This window comes from Phragmites australis, chromosome 4 (genome assembly GCF_958298935.1).
Source record: "Phragmites australis chromosome 4, lpPhrAust1.1, whole genome shotgun sequence".
Classification (NCBI taxonomy): domain Eukaryota; kingdom Viridiplantae; phylum Streptophyta; class Magnoliopsida; order Poales; family Poaceae; genus Phragmites; species Phragmites australis.
Window position 1 is genome coordinate 7,008,822 of NC_084924.1, and position 12,735 is coordinate 7,021,556.

At 46.8% G+C, this 12,735-nt stretch overlaps 2 protein-coding genes across 7 annotated transcripts; one reads left to right on the forward strand and one right to left on the reverse strand.

Annotated features, from left to right (window-relative positions):
* Positions 1-4,231: 4,231 nt before the first annotated feature.
* Positions 4,232-7,430, forward strand: LOC133915494 (inositol 3-kinase-like). Of its 4 annotated transcripts, none has more exons than XR_009909339.1 (3): positions 4,232-5,748; positions 5,849-6,216; positions 6,946-7,080. XR_009909339.1 is itself a non-coding variant. In XM_062358676.1 (2 exons), exons 1-2 carry the CDS (start codon positions 4,828-4,830, stop codon positions 5,897-5,899), a joined length of 942 nt encoding a protein of 313 aa, XP_062214660.1. In that variant the 5' UTR covers positions 4,233-4,827; the 3' UTR covers positions 5,900-6,216. The 4 variants fall into 4 exon arrangements, 2 of the variants coding, with proteins under 2 accessions (XP_062214660.1, XP_062214658.1); XR_009909340.1 differs by having other exon boundaries at positions 5,849-6,033; positions 6,946-7,077; XM_062358676.1 differs by lacking the exon at positions 6,946-7,080 and having other exon boundaries at positions 4,233-5,748; positions 5,879-6,216.
* A 177-nt stretch (positions 7,431-7,607) lies between these two features.
* On the reverse strand, positions 7,608-12,697 carry LOC133915495 (cyclin-H1-1). 3 transcript variants are annotated; one of them, XR_009909342.1, is made up of 15 exons: positions 12,440-12,697; positions 12,278-12,328; positions 12,090-12,162; positions 11,801-11,919; positions 11,652-11,725; positions 11,291-11,411; positions 11,143-11,211; positions 10,940-10,981; positions 10,091-10,168; positions 9,856-9,914; positions 9,649-9,733; positions 8,455-8,543; positions 8,296-8,358; positions 8,156-8,218; positions 7,608-8,022 (listed from the first exon to the last, which is right to left on the reverse strand). XR_009909342.1 is itself a non-coding variant. In XM_062358677.1 (13 exons), the coding sequence occupies exons 1-13, from the start codon at positions 12,497-12,499 to the stop codon at positions 8,292-8,294; spliced, it is 987 nt and encodes a 328-aa protein (XP_062214661.1). In that variant the 5' UTR covers positions 12,500-12,697. The 3 variants fall into 3 exon arrangements, 1 of the variants encoding a protein (XP_062214661.1); XR_009909341.1 differs by having other exon boundaries at positions 7,608-8,027; XM_062358677.1 differs by lacking the exons at positions 7,608-8,022; positions 8,156-8,218 and having other exon boundaries at positions 8,292-8,358.
* Between the last annotated feature and the right edge of the window lie 38 nt (positions 12,698-12,735).

The following is a 12,735-nucleotide window of genomic DNA, read 5'->3' on the forward strand; positions in this document are numbered from 1 at the left end:
GGAGCACAAGACTGCAAGAGAAATGATCACAATGTATGCCCGATGATGAACTCAATGCTCAAACGACTCAACTTCACTCCAAACACAATCTCTCGAATTTGGTGCAAAACTAGGCACTAGAGATGTTTGGAAGGCTTTTAAATGCTCTTGGGAGGCTTTATGAAGGTGGAGTTCAGCAGCAACAGCAAGCCATCAATGCTAAGGGGTGTGGGAGTATATATAGCTCATCCTGAAAAACTAGCGTTACTGTTCTGACAAACTTACCTCGGAGTATCCGGTGAACACCGGAGTCTCTAGCCCAGACTTAATTACCACAGAGAGAAAGTTCGGAGACTTGTCGGACTCTCCAGGTACCGGAGTATCCGGTGAACACCGGAGACTCCGGCCTTTTAAAAATAAATACTAGCCGAGCGACCCTTGGTGGAGTCTCTCTCGGAGAGATTTCAGCTAAAAATATTTTCCTACCGGAGTATCCGTTGAACACCGGAGACTCCGACCTTTTTCTATCAAAAATAAATGCTTAATCGAGCGACCTCTAGTGGAGTCTCCCTCGGAGACTTCGGCCAAAAAATTCACCAACTACCGCTGTCGGTGTATCAGGAACCGGGGGTCCCTGAGTCCCGAGACCAGGCCGGCCGTCCGCCACGTGTCACTATCTCGCGAAGTCCCTCCTGCAGGATGAGGAAAATCTAAGTTCCGGGAGAAGGTGCTCGGGACCACAGCCTCTGGTTCTCAAGCACCCCAGTTCCCCGATGACCCGCAGAGTCCAAGTACCGGGAAGAAAGTGCTTCGGAAGGTGTCCGCTCGCCCCCGAGTACCATAGTCCCCCGATGGGCCAAACAACCAAGTACTCGGGAGAGAGTGCTCAGGGCTGCACGTGGCAGCCCCCGAGGACTCGGTTCCCCGAAGGTTCTACAGGAGGGCTCGGGAGAGAGTGCTCGGGGCTGCACGTGGCAGCCCCCGGGCACTCGGGTCCCCGAAGGATCTACAGAAGGGCTCGGGAGAGAGTGCTCGGGGCTGCACGTGGCAGCCCCCGAGGACTCAGTTCCCCGAATGTTCTACAGGAGGGCTCGGGAGAGAGTGCTCGGGGCTGCACGTGGCAGCCCCCGAGCACTCGGTTCCCCGAAGGATCTACAGAAGGGCTCGGGAGAGAGTGCTCGGGGCTGCACGTGGTAGCCCCCGATGACTCGGTTCCCCGAAGGTTCTACAGGAGTGCTCGGGAGAGAGTGCTCGGGGCTGCACGTGGCACCCCCGAGCACTCGGTTCCCCGAAGGTTCGCGCAAGATCACCCGACGCCCCGACGACCCGGAAGGACCCGTCGGCGAGGTGTCAGCCAGTCAAAGGTCCGAAGCTGCATTTAATGGGCATGCGCGGCCTGACATCCTGACATTCTCAACTGCCCACGCCGCAGTGTCAGTCCCTGCCATGCTTTGGCAGAGGGGCGTGGGTCCATTAATGGCACGGGTCCCGTCCCGTATCATCCGGGGTATCTCGGGATAACGTTGCCAGGATCAAAGCGTTCCGCCTGCCACCCTGCCCTGGCAAAAGAACAAGACAGGGTGGGCGCGCCGGGTGCCTCTGTGGCCGCCCGGTGGGCCCTCTCAACGGCGCCAAGACGTCCACAGTAACGGGTGGTCGGATGCGCACCGCGTTTTTCCACCGCCCCTGTCACTTTGCCCGGATGGAATGATGACGCCTTTCTCCGTGGCGTATTGGAACTCGCGTCCCCACTTTCCCATTTGGGGTAAGTCGAGGTCAGCGTGTGTATAAAAGGAAGGGATGGATAACACAGGAAGACACACCTGAGAAACCGAGATAGAACCACAGGAAGACAGGCCCAAAAACAAACCCGACACTCTCGAAGAACTCTCGAAGACACGCCCGGAAGACTCTGAGAAATCGAGATAGAATAACCTAGATCGATCCGAGATCGAGTAACCTGAGACGAAGAACACCACAAGCAAGCTCGAGTAGAGCTAGAGCAAGGGAGCCTCAAGCTCTCTGTTAGCCATACACCCTTGTAACCAGACACATCCTTGAAGGATTCTCTTCAAGAAAGTATATTGCATCCACACAGGAGTAGGGTATTACGCCCTCGTGCGGTCCGAACCTGTCTAAACCCCTGTGCATTTATTTCTTTTTTCACTAGGTCGATCATCCCCCACCACCGACCGTTGCATTTATTTCCGTTTCCATTTATTTCCCCGACGAACTCGTTCAGGATCATCCCCCGGCCGAATCTTTAAAAAGGGGTCTCTCGGGATCCCTGCGACAGGAGTTCATCCTCCGACAACCGCAGTGTCCGGTGAACATCGGATACTCCGGATAATTAAAAATATTTGGAACCGAGGCTCTTCTGGCGGAGTTTTTCTCGGAGACTCCGGCCTAAACACTGAGGACCGGAGTGTCCGATGAACACCAGAGACTCCGGACTCAGTCAACTCTACCAAAATTTTTCGGTGTCCGTTGGTGAATGTGTCTCTCAACTATTGGTTCTAAAAGATTATTTTGAGCATTGAGACACCATAAAAGCTAACAAATGCAACCCTCTTAATAGTAGACTCAATTTGAAAGATAGAGCAATTTAAATCCTATTGAGTACTACATATTGTTTCTCTATTCCTTTTGAGGGGCGTCAATCGTCGTGAGTCTTCATAATTGAGATTAAGACCTGTTCATAGCTTCGATAAACATATTAGTTCCTTAATCTTTTTATCATCAATAAGCCAAAACTCACTTAGGGGCCTAGATGCACTTTCGCACGTCACCTTCTTTGCTCGTCATATGATTCAACATCTCTAGGGGTGAAAAAAATTCAAAACTTATGAACTGGCTCGGCTCAGCTCGGTTAGGTGCATTTTATAGTGAGCCAAGCTAACGTATTAGCTCGTTTAGTTAACGAGCCAGCTTAAACAAACTCGTGAGCCGCTCGTGAGCCTAATGAGCCAAGACACCACAATATCAGTTGGCCCACTTAAATAGTGTATGGTCTATATTTCTAGTTTCCTAGGTCAAAAATCATGCGCACACCCGATGTCTTATGCCCTGGCCGCCGTCAGCCATCAGTGACCTTGACACGATGCCGCCCAATGACTCACTGGACCCACCCGCGCTAACAAGGCTCACCGCCTCGGCTACCAGGACAAGCATGTAGATCTCCCCCAAAGGATAGACCAAATAATTAAGCGAGGTTTGAAGCTGATAATTAAGTGAGCTTGATGCGTGTGTAGTTTCTTGTGCTGAAAGAGTAATTTACCTAGGCAAACAACTCCAGGTCTAGACAACGCTAACAACCCTAAAAAAAGGGCAAGACTTGTTTTATAATAACACATAACTTGTAAAAAAACAGTGAATTTTTTATGCATAAGACGAGCTCCTAGACCGATATTTTTTCTTGGCAAAGAGAATTAACTGAATGGTGTTGAACAATTTTAAGTCACATTTGGATAGTAGTTTTTCTTTATTCGTGCTAAAATTTTGCAATTCAAAGAGACTCATAACTTTTCTAGCAGTAGCATAGTAGAAATGAAAATGTATTTTTATTAAAAAAGTATGTTTGGCTTGTGAGCTTAACGAACCAAGCTGAACCAACTTTCTGACTTGTTAACATAACAAACCGAGCTGAACCGACTCGTTATGATAACGAGCTAAAATGAGACAAGCCAAGATGAGCTGGCTCGATATCTAGGCCTAACCATCTCACATAGCAAAACACAGCTTTAGTGTTGTTGTCGGACGCTTATGCCACTTGTGGTTGGTGCCATGGACGAGCAAGAGCAAGCATATGTGTCGCCATAGTTGAGGATCACCAGATTTAAAAAATCCTAACGGTGTTTAGAAATGTTGAGCAGATCACTGGGCGATGCCGACACCAATCCCTGGTGGAATCCCTATTCAACCTTCACTCCATATGAATAAGGAGGCCCTTACAACTCTATCGGTTGAGATCGCTGACACTAGAGATTGTATATTGGCTAAACTTAGTCACTTCAAGTGTGGAGCTCTGATGACGGCTTGACGTTCTTCGTCATTCTTGGTGTTACGTGGTGTAGAAAGACTTTGATGTAATTTTTAATTTCTTTCAGGTTTCTTTTATAAGTTGTAAAGACCATTATGTAATTTTTGAAGTTCTCAAAAGCCTTTTTGCAAAAGTGGCAGTTGTAGACTCAAGGCTAATGCTACGAGTTGTCCCTTTTTTCCTTCTCCTCTTTGCAGCTCGCATCATCTAAGATCTAACATGCCTACAATAAGAACAAGTGAACAACTCTGTTACTATGAATCTAAGGACGGTAACTATCCTTTACCATTGTTCCTTTAAGATTCATGATAACTTTTCGTCGTAGACGTAGAGCATCAGCCACCTCCCGTAAAGGTAGATCGAAGATCTTCGATCAATACCCATGGACACACAACCGCGAACGGGAACGCAGTACGGTGGTCGCTGGCAGCCGGCGAACCAAACCGGTGGGCATGTCAAGCCACTCGAGATCCTGACAGAGCAGTAACTCCCTACGGACACGCCCGCCCAACGACCCAGACTCGCTTCCAAACTCCAACGCACCGGACGGCGACAGTGGCCGCCGCCGCCGCCGCCGCCGCACAAACTGAAACTCACACGTGCGCCGCCGCCACGTATCCCGCCGCACGGCATCTGTAAAGCCTCCCTTGTCGCCTCCCGGCATCCACCCCGCCCCCGCGCTTTTATTCCCCCCCCCCCCCCCACGATGCCGTCGCGCAGCTCGTCTCCCTCACCGGCCCGAGACCCCCGCACCCACCACCACGGCTCCCTCTCCCTCTCGCGCCCTGGCGCCGTCCCCAGCCGCCGCGATGCCGCTCGCGGCGGAGCTCGAAGACGCGGAGGAGCAGGAGGAGGATCGGATGAAGGGGGCGACCGGCGCGCTTGAGGGCCTCGTGGTGGGGAGCTACTGCCACGACGTGCTGCTCCGGGGCGGACGCGTGGTGGGGGAGACGCTGGGTGGGGCCGCGGCCTTCGTGTCCAACGTGCTCGACGCCGCGTCGCCCAGGGAGGAGGAGACCGCCTTCGTCGTGGTGTCCAAGGTCGGCCCCGACTTCGCCTACGCCTCCGCGCCGGCGCCTTCGCGGCATCTGCCGCTGCTCTGCGCCGCGCCCACCACCTCCTTCCACGCCAAGTTCTCCGACGCTGCCGCCTCGGCGCACGCCCCGGACCGGGAGCTCCGGCGGGTGCGCGCCTGCGACCCGATCTACCCCGCCGACCTCCCCGACCGCCGCTTCGCCTACGGACTCGCCGTCGGTGTCGCAGGAGAGGTGCTGCCGCAGACGCTCGAGCGGATGATCCAGCTCTGCCGCGCGGTACTCGTGGACGCACAGGCGCTGATACGGGCGTTCGACGGCGAGGGCGCCGTCCGCCACGTGGCGCTAGAGGGTACGCCGTACGCGCGGCTTCTCCCGCGACTGGCGTTTCTCAAGGCCTCGTCGGAGGAGGCGCCGTACGTGGGGGTGGATACCGCGAGGCGGCGGTGCTGCGTTATCATCACCGAGGGGAGGGACGGGTGCCGGCTGTACTGGGACGGTGGGGAGGCGCGAGTCGCGCCGTTCCCCGCCGTGCAGGTGGACCCCACCGGCGCCGGAGACAGCTTTCTCGCCGGTTTCGCGGCCGGGCTGTTGTGGGGGTTGTCGGCGACGGACGCCGCGCTGCTGGGAAACTTCTTTGGCGCCGCGGCCGTCTCGCAAGTCGGCGTGCCCACCTTCCATCCCAAGATGTTGCAGGTTTGCACCATTTGTACTTTTTAAGCTCCTTGAACACTCGAGTCAGAAAGAATCATTCTGTTAAGTGTTGATCAATAAAGTTCTTGGCATCACATATCAGAAGCAAAATCGTACCTTTAACATGCTACAGCTGCCTGCAACCTGGAAGTGACACAGAAATATCCATCAATGGCATCTCCGGGTGATTTAGACTTCTGTTGGAGCAGTATTTGATTGTCAGGCAAGATTTGAGCGTCTTGATCATTTTGGCATGACCCTGGAAGACTTGGCTTCAAACTTTCAAAGGTAGAATTCTGATGATATTGCAAAGGGCTGAACGATCTGCAACCGTTTAGGGTAGCTTTCAGGCTGGAAGGAAATAGCCGATCCCGTTCTTTCAGACTGGAGCAGTATTTGGTAGTCAAGCAAGATTTTAGCGTCTTGATCATTTTGGCATGACCCTGAAGACTTGGTTTCAAACTTTCAAAGGTAGAATTCTGATGATATTGTAAAGGGCTGAATGATCTGCAACCGTTTAGGGTAGCTTTCAGGCAGAAGGAAATAGCCGATCCCATTCTTTCAGACCGCAAGCAGCCATCAGAGAACATAGGTGGCGTTAGTTGGCAAATAAACAGTGTGTTCAGTGGAACTCTAGGAGTATTAGATAGCAGTCATCCAGTCACTAGCTACAATCAGAACAATGGGTATATGTCTAGTGAAGATTCCACTCCTTTATTTATGATCCTTCTATTTACGGTATGCCTGCAAAATCTATTTTGTGGCTAGCGTTAGCATATCTTTGACCTATCACTTCACATTCGATTATGTGGATGGTGATTAAGGTCGCTTTCTGGCTTGGTTGGCTGGAAGAAGTGAAGAACATATTCTTACATCCACGGTATCTCCATCTCTCCTTGAGGACCATTGATCAACGTATCGGTTGTCACGTTCATACTTTCCTCGAGATCATTTTCCTTCGGATGCCCAATAGCCTTTGAATCTGTTTCCAGTTTCCACAGTAAGAGTTATTTTCTACTCGTATATGGTTAGCTCCTTGTTGCTCAACAGTTGAATCCTTATGACCTGCTTATAGGATTTTCATATTCTTAATAGGGGACATATCTCAATATTGTTCACAGTGCAATTATAATTGGGCACACTTAACATTTCACTTCTATGGAATGTTAATGATCTTTTTGTTATTTGGATCGGTTGCAGGCTGTTAAAGAAATACTTGAGGAGAAGACAATAAAACGATTTAGTACATGTATAAACGACGCTACTTTTACCTTCGAGAGGTCAAATATACACGATGAATTGCACGCATCTCTCCGAGAAGCGGCAAGGCTGATGCTTGAGCAGCAGAAAACTGATCCTTCAAAAACAGTGATTTGTTCGACATAGGGACTGACGTCTCAGCCAAGTAGTGGATGCTGTTCTGAAGTTTGTGGCAAAATAATGCACAACTGCTAATCCAGATTTCACATTGAGGTCTGTGTAAAAACACGTAGCCAACATTGGGGAAACGTTGTGCATACGCTGTGTCTCCAGCTTATATTACTAGGATACTCGTTATCGGTTTATATATGCTGGTAATAGCTGACGAGAAAATGAAGACAACAGATCAGCTGAGCTATGCCGCTTGGGCGCTTGTACGCATTCTGATGGCTATATCGAATCATTTTGCTCTTGTGAGCTTTGAACGTGTGGTTAGCATTTTACCCAGCATATGTTGACTCTTACAAAATTCTGGCCTAGAAGTAGCAGAAAACAGAAGTACAAGCTGAATTCTCTTTCAACCATCTTGTTATTGAAAACAGAAGTAGCCGAAAACCACAGCAGAAATTTCATAACGAAATCTTTGGTGGCATCGCAAGGTATTCACATACTCAATTTAGATTCACAATAACTCCCAACAGATAGTTATTCTCTTACAGACAGATAATCTTGGATTACATTGTATGATTCGGCATTCAGACACAACAATGGTACAATCGCAAAGAAGAAATTCAAGTAGTTAATTAAGTCTCTTGGCTGACGCAAAGTAAGCCCCGTACCATTTCAAGTTTTCCATACATAGCAATAGACATCCAATGTTACACCTCTTTATTGTTTCTTGCCGCAATTCTTCCCTTGTAGCAATCAATAAGTTACAAAAACTACAGCACCCATTAGCACTGGACACACAAGAAAGCGAGGCAATGGTGTGTGTCTCGCCTTGTCACAAAATTGCTTGTCCTCAGGTATATAACTACCTCAGATGGCGATGACAGAAGCTCAGAATAGTGCTTCCTTCTGTGCTGGATAGGGCAACCGGAATTCAGTTTGGATCTTTTGGTGAGTGTGAGTAAAATGGAGCTATCGTGCATGTTATCTTGGTAGCATACAAAGTAAATAACACACAAGATAGAGAAGAACGAGTCCTTACCATCACATTTCTGGAACTGTTTCTTACACGAAACCACTGCTCAACCATGCTTTCTAGTTGTTGCTGTAGAGAAGGTGCTCAGAAGCAAGAACTGAATGGAACACGGTCAAACATGTGAGTTGGTGGTACAAGGTGCTTACAGTTGTGCATCAGTAGATGTCCGTTTCGATTTGTGCTTTGACTTCTTCTCTTTTTTCTTATGCCTGTGGAGATAAACGAATAGCAAAAAAAGTATGAAGGATTGGTGGGTAATAATAACGATACAATACATGCTGACACGTGGAAATAAGAAAGCCTACTCATCATGTGAGCTTGGATCCAAACAATGTTTCAGCTTGCGGTCAACATGCCTCATGTCCTTGACAGTAGGTATTTTAAGCTGGTCAACCTGCAAAGATACACAAAAAAATACAAAGGGCGTGACAAAGGTATAATAGCTATCAAAATGATAAATGATAATGTAATAAAGCATAGCACCTGGCATGTCCATATGGTTACCAAAATTAAGTGCAGAAGTGGCAGATCAGAAGAGTCCTCTATGTTTCCTACCATATTGATGACGGATGGATTCTAATCTTTAATCTTTGTAGGGCTCCAGCTCATCTACCAGTGCACTAAGCCCTAAGGTTGCCACAGTTTTAAGTTTCCAACGTAGTTGTCTGTGGGCCCTAGTGTAAGTTTTACAATACAATGGTCAATGGGGTTTGCTCTTGTATGAGCAAGCATTCAAAAACATTTTATTAGGGGATACAAAAGTCAAAAATGAAACTTAAGAATAAAAAAAGAAAGGTCCCATTTCTCCGCACTGCCCCAAGGTCCAGATGGGACCCAGGGTTGAGCATTGCTGCACCTTTTAAAAGTTTTTTACTTTGCTCTTTCTACATAGAATAACAAAATGAGCACCTCTATTTTGAAGTCAAAACAGAAATATTTTACTCGAATACATAAATCTTCCTGTACCTAGCAAGATACCACAGCATAGTACAGCAACACCATACTGGCACTCAATATTAAAATTTGGTAAAAGACTTTATCTAGTGTCCTCTATGTTGCTGCCTACTTAGGAGTTAGCACTCACTGCTCAGTGTTTGGCTCCAGCAAGCCTTTTCTTTACCATTGTGAATTCTCTTTTATGAAGGGGACACATGAAAGTTCTAGTCTTTACTAGTGGTGACTGGTTATACAACTCTACTGACGAGGTCTTGACCATCAGTAAATCCATGTGATTCTACAGCACTGGGAGTTTCATAATGTGGGTTAGCCTTATCATGTATAACTCCCAACCTACATGATGTTCCAGAGATCATACTGTATTCGGACAATAGATTATCAACAACCTTCCGAGCATTTAAACATTTTCAATTAACTATCGTGGTTTCTAATCATCCTGCGTAACACAAAGTGTAAACTAGTCTAGTGCAGCATGATGTAAGGCTGGTAGGTTATATCATTATACTAAATTGTATTGCCCCAAGCCAGGCAAAATTCCGTACCAAATAATTGATTGCATTGATTGACTGAACAAACTGTTCAACCGGGCAATCAGAATGTTGCCTTGAAAAGATACTTTCCAAGTATCTGCGAACAATCAGTGAATTTAGTAACATGAACAGTGAATAAATAGAAAGAAAGAAACTGCATGATGAGACACAACCCTGAAATATGTTAAATCGTAATAATCCAGATCAAATGCTCATGACCTTTCAAAATTGAGGACCCTGTGAACATCATTGGACTTGTGCAAAGCAGCCAATGCCAACTGCAAAAATTGAAACACGGAATCTAATGAGATCACATAAGAGATCGGATGAAACTTGGAAGTATGAGTAAGCTAAGCTTGAAAAGTATGCACGTTGGTTGGAAGCTTTCTCAATCAGATACAAAATCAAAGCAGTAAATTTATGAAAATGGTAATAATAAAGAGTTTAAGGTTACCTGTCCAGGAGTATATAGAAGAGGTGCATCAGTCAACATCATTTTGTCAACCTGGGATATCGCGGTTTGATGAAACTCCTGTAGCAAATGAGCGGAAAGCACAGAGGCTGTACAGCATAAGTATTATATAATGTCGTAATTATGTCGTTTCTTTCCATGTAAGGAATAAACTGAGAGAGCATTTATGGTATATGACCCAACTTGGAAATTCACACTATATCTGATCTCATAGATGGTTGGATTATCTTTTTAGTAAGTGTAAAATGTGTATGTATCTTTACTGAAAAGAATAATAGTCTTACGACTCATGTGCCGATATTCAAATGATGTACTTTACTGAAAGGAAGTGATATAAGTTAATATTCAGAAGTAGTGTGCCATAATAAATAGTAGATACACAGGCTGCACATATTGTGTTTCCTATAGTGTGTACATCGTTTACATCCAACATAATTTTCACATCTAGATCCATCCATTATTCCATCAATGTTTTGATCGCCACATATGAAATACAGACATTGTAACCAAGATAACTCAATCTTTGCACTTGTCACATGCAGAATTATTAACGTGGTGGTATTTTAACTATTCTAAATTCTAAATGTAAGAATTAGTGTTACAACCTTGGTACTAATAGCATCCGTACTCCCCTAGTACTATCAACCCTGTGCAATTACCATACCAAATGTGTCTAATAATGACTCCCAATTTCTAGATTGATTTCTGGCATTTGTAAGATACTGTGATGATGCAAGTGGTTAGTAGGAAACATTGTGCAGATGAACATAGTTTACGTAAGCTATTGCGATTTGAACATGTCAGAAAAAAAGCAAATACAGCAAACAATACCTTCAAACGTTGGAATGCACCATTACCTGCCCTGCAGAAATCCTTCATACAAAAAGAAATGGCATTAGACAATGAAGACTGCACTGAAATAAGCTGAACTGTGATGAATTTATGACACTGAATGCCATGGAACTCCTAAAACAGAGCAACACGAGAAGTTGAACTTCTTGATTTGCAGTATGAAACAAATACACGAAACTTACCTCCAGATCATCAATAAATCCTTCAATAGATCGATACGGAGCATAAACAATGAGATCAAAGTCTAAAGACTGGAAGCCAACAAGAAACTTAATGTCATATTCTGGTTGCTTGGAGACGCTAACAAAACCAAATGTGGAAATGGCATACCTTAAGAAGAATCATCTCATTATTTAGAATGATCTGATGGTCCTGCTGAATTCCTTTACCTAGTTCCTCCGCAGAAACATGATTTTCTTCCACTTTGCAAGAAGCATATACACATGTTAACCTGTCAAACGAAAATTGGTTTACTTGGAATTTACTGGGAAAAATTCTAAATGGAATCAGGAAAGACCTTGATTGTATAGGCATAGGACAAGACGCAACACACGTCCATACTTTTTACCAAGACACACACACACACACCAGTCTTCACATAATACGCTTATCTTAGCTAAGTATGAATACACTAGAAATCAATCTGTACGTTCTCAACCATAGAATCGTATTTGTTATCGTTGCTTCTTACATTATATGCTTTGGGTGATGCTCCATTACAGACCACTGTAGATAGAATCTTTTGAAATATATTATGGCAGTAGCCTGCAATCAATAAGCAGCTGTTAGCACAAAATCATAAGCTAACAAAGGCTCTATCTTGAAAGTAGGATCCTTTACCTGGATTTTGTGAGGGAACTTGAATGCTGCACATACTTCCTGAATCTTCTGCTCGTAAAATACCCGCGTCAACTGCTCCTCTTCGTAAGACAGAGGCTTTACATCCGAGCTCCCTTCAACTGAAATTTTAAAAATTCAACAATCAACACTAACATGACTAAATGTAAGTTGCCAAACAATGAAAGCACAAGACTTTGGAGTGAACCAAACACAAAGACACAAATTTGGGGTGCCACACATTGCGTGCGCAAGTAGACATACAAGTTCGAAACCAATGAATGGTGCGTACCATGATCCGGCGCAGGCTCCGGGTAGGAGAGCGCGCCGTCGACAGGGTCCACCTTCAACCGCGTCGTCCCATACTTCACAAAGAGCAAGAGAGGATCAATAAGCACCCCACCCATCCATCGATTAGCTAATAATCTCAACTGCTGAACAAATAAACTCCAAAACGGTGGCCGGGGAACCCAACACAACCTGCGCGAGGGTCTCCGCGGCTCGCTGGTTCGCCGCCGCCCACCTATCCATCTGCGAAGCACACACCAAGGGCGTGATACCGTGGTGTCAGAACAGGAAAGCAGCCGTGCCAACACAAAGCAAAGCAAACCCTGAACGCCAGGGGCGGAGAGGACGGGTCACCAGATCGTGCGGCTGCAAGATCCACCTATCCCTGTGCGTGGAGGTCCGGAAATCCGCCATCTTTGCGCTCCTCCTCCTTCACAGTCTCCGGTGCCGATCGATCCCTCAGTGCCGGTGATTACAGCGGATGGCTGTGGACGGGATGATACAATAGCAGGGCGCGACGAGCGGCGGCGGCGGCGGCGGCGAGCGCCGGGGGTTTTGCGGTGGGGGCAAGGGAAGTGAACAGACACCGTGTTGCGGTCGAGTCGGTCTTGCTTGCTCTGCGCGGTGCGGGCCTGCCCAGCCCAACCTAG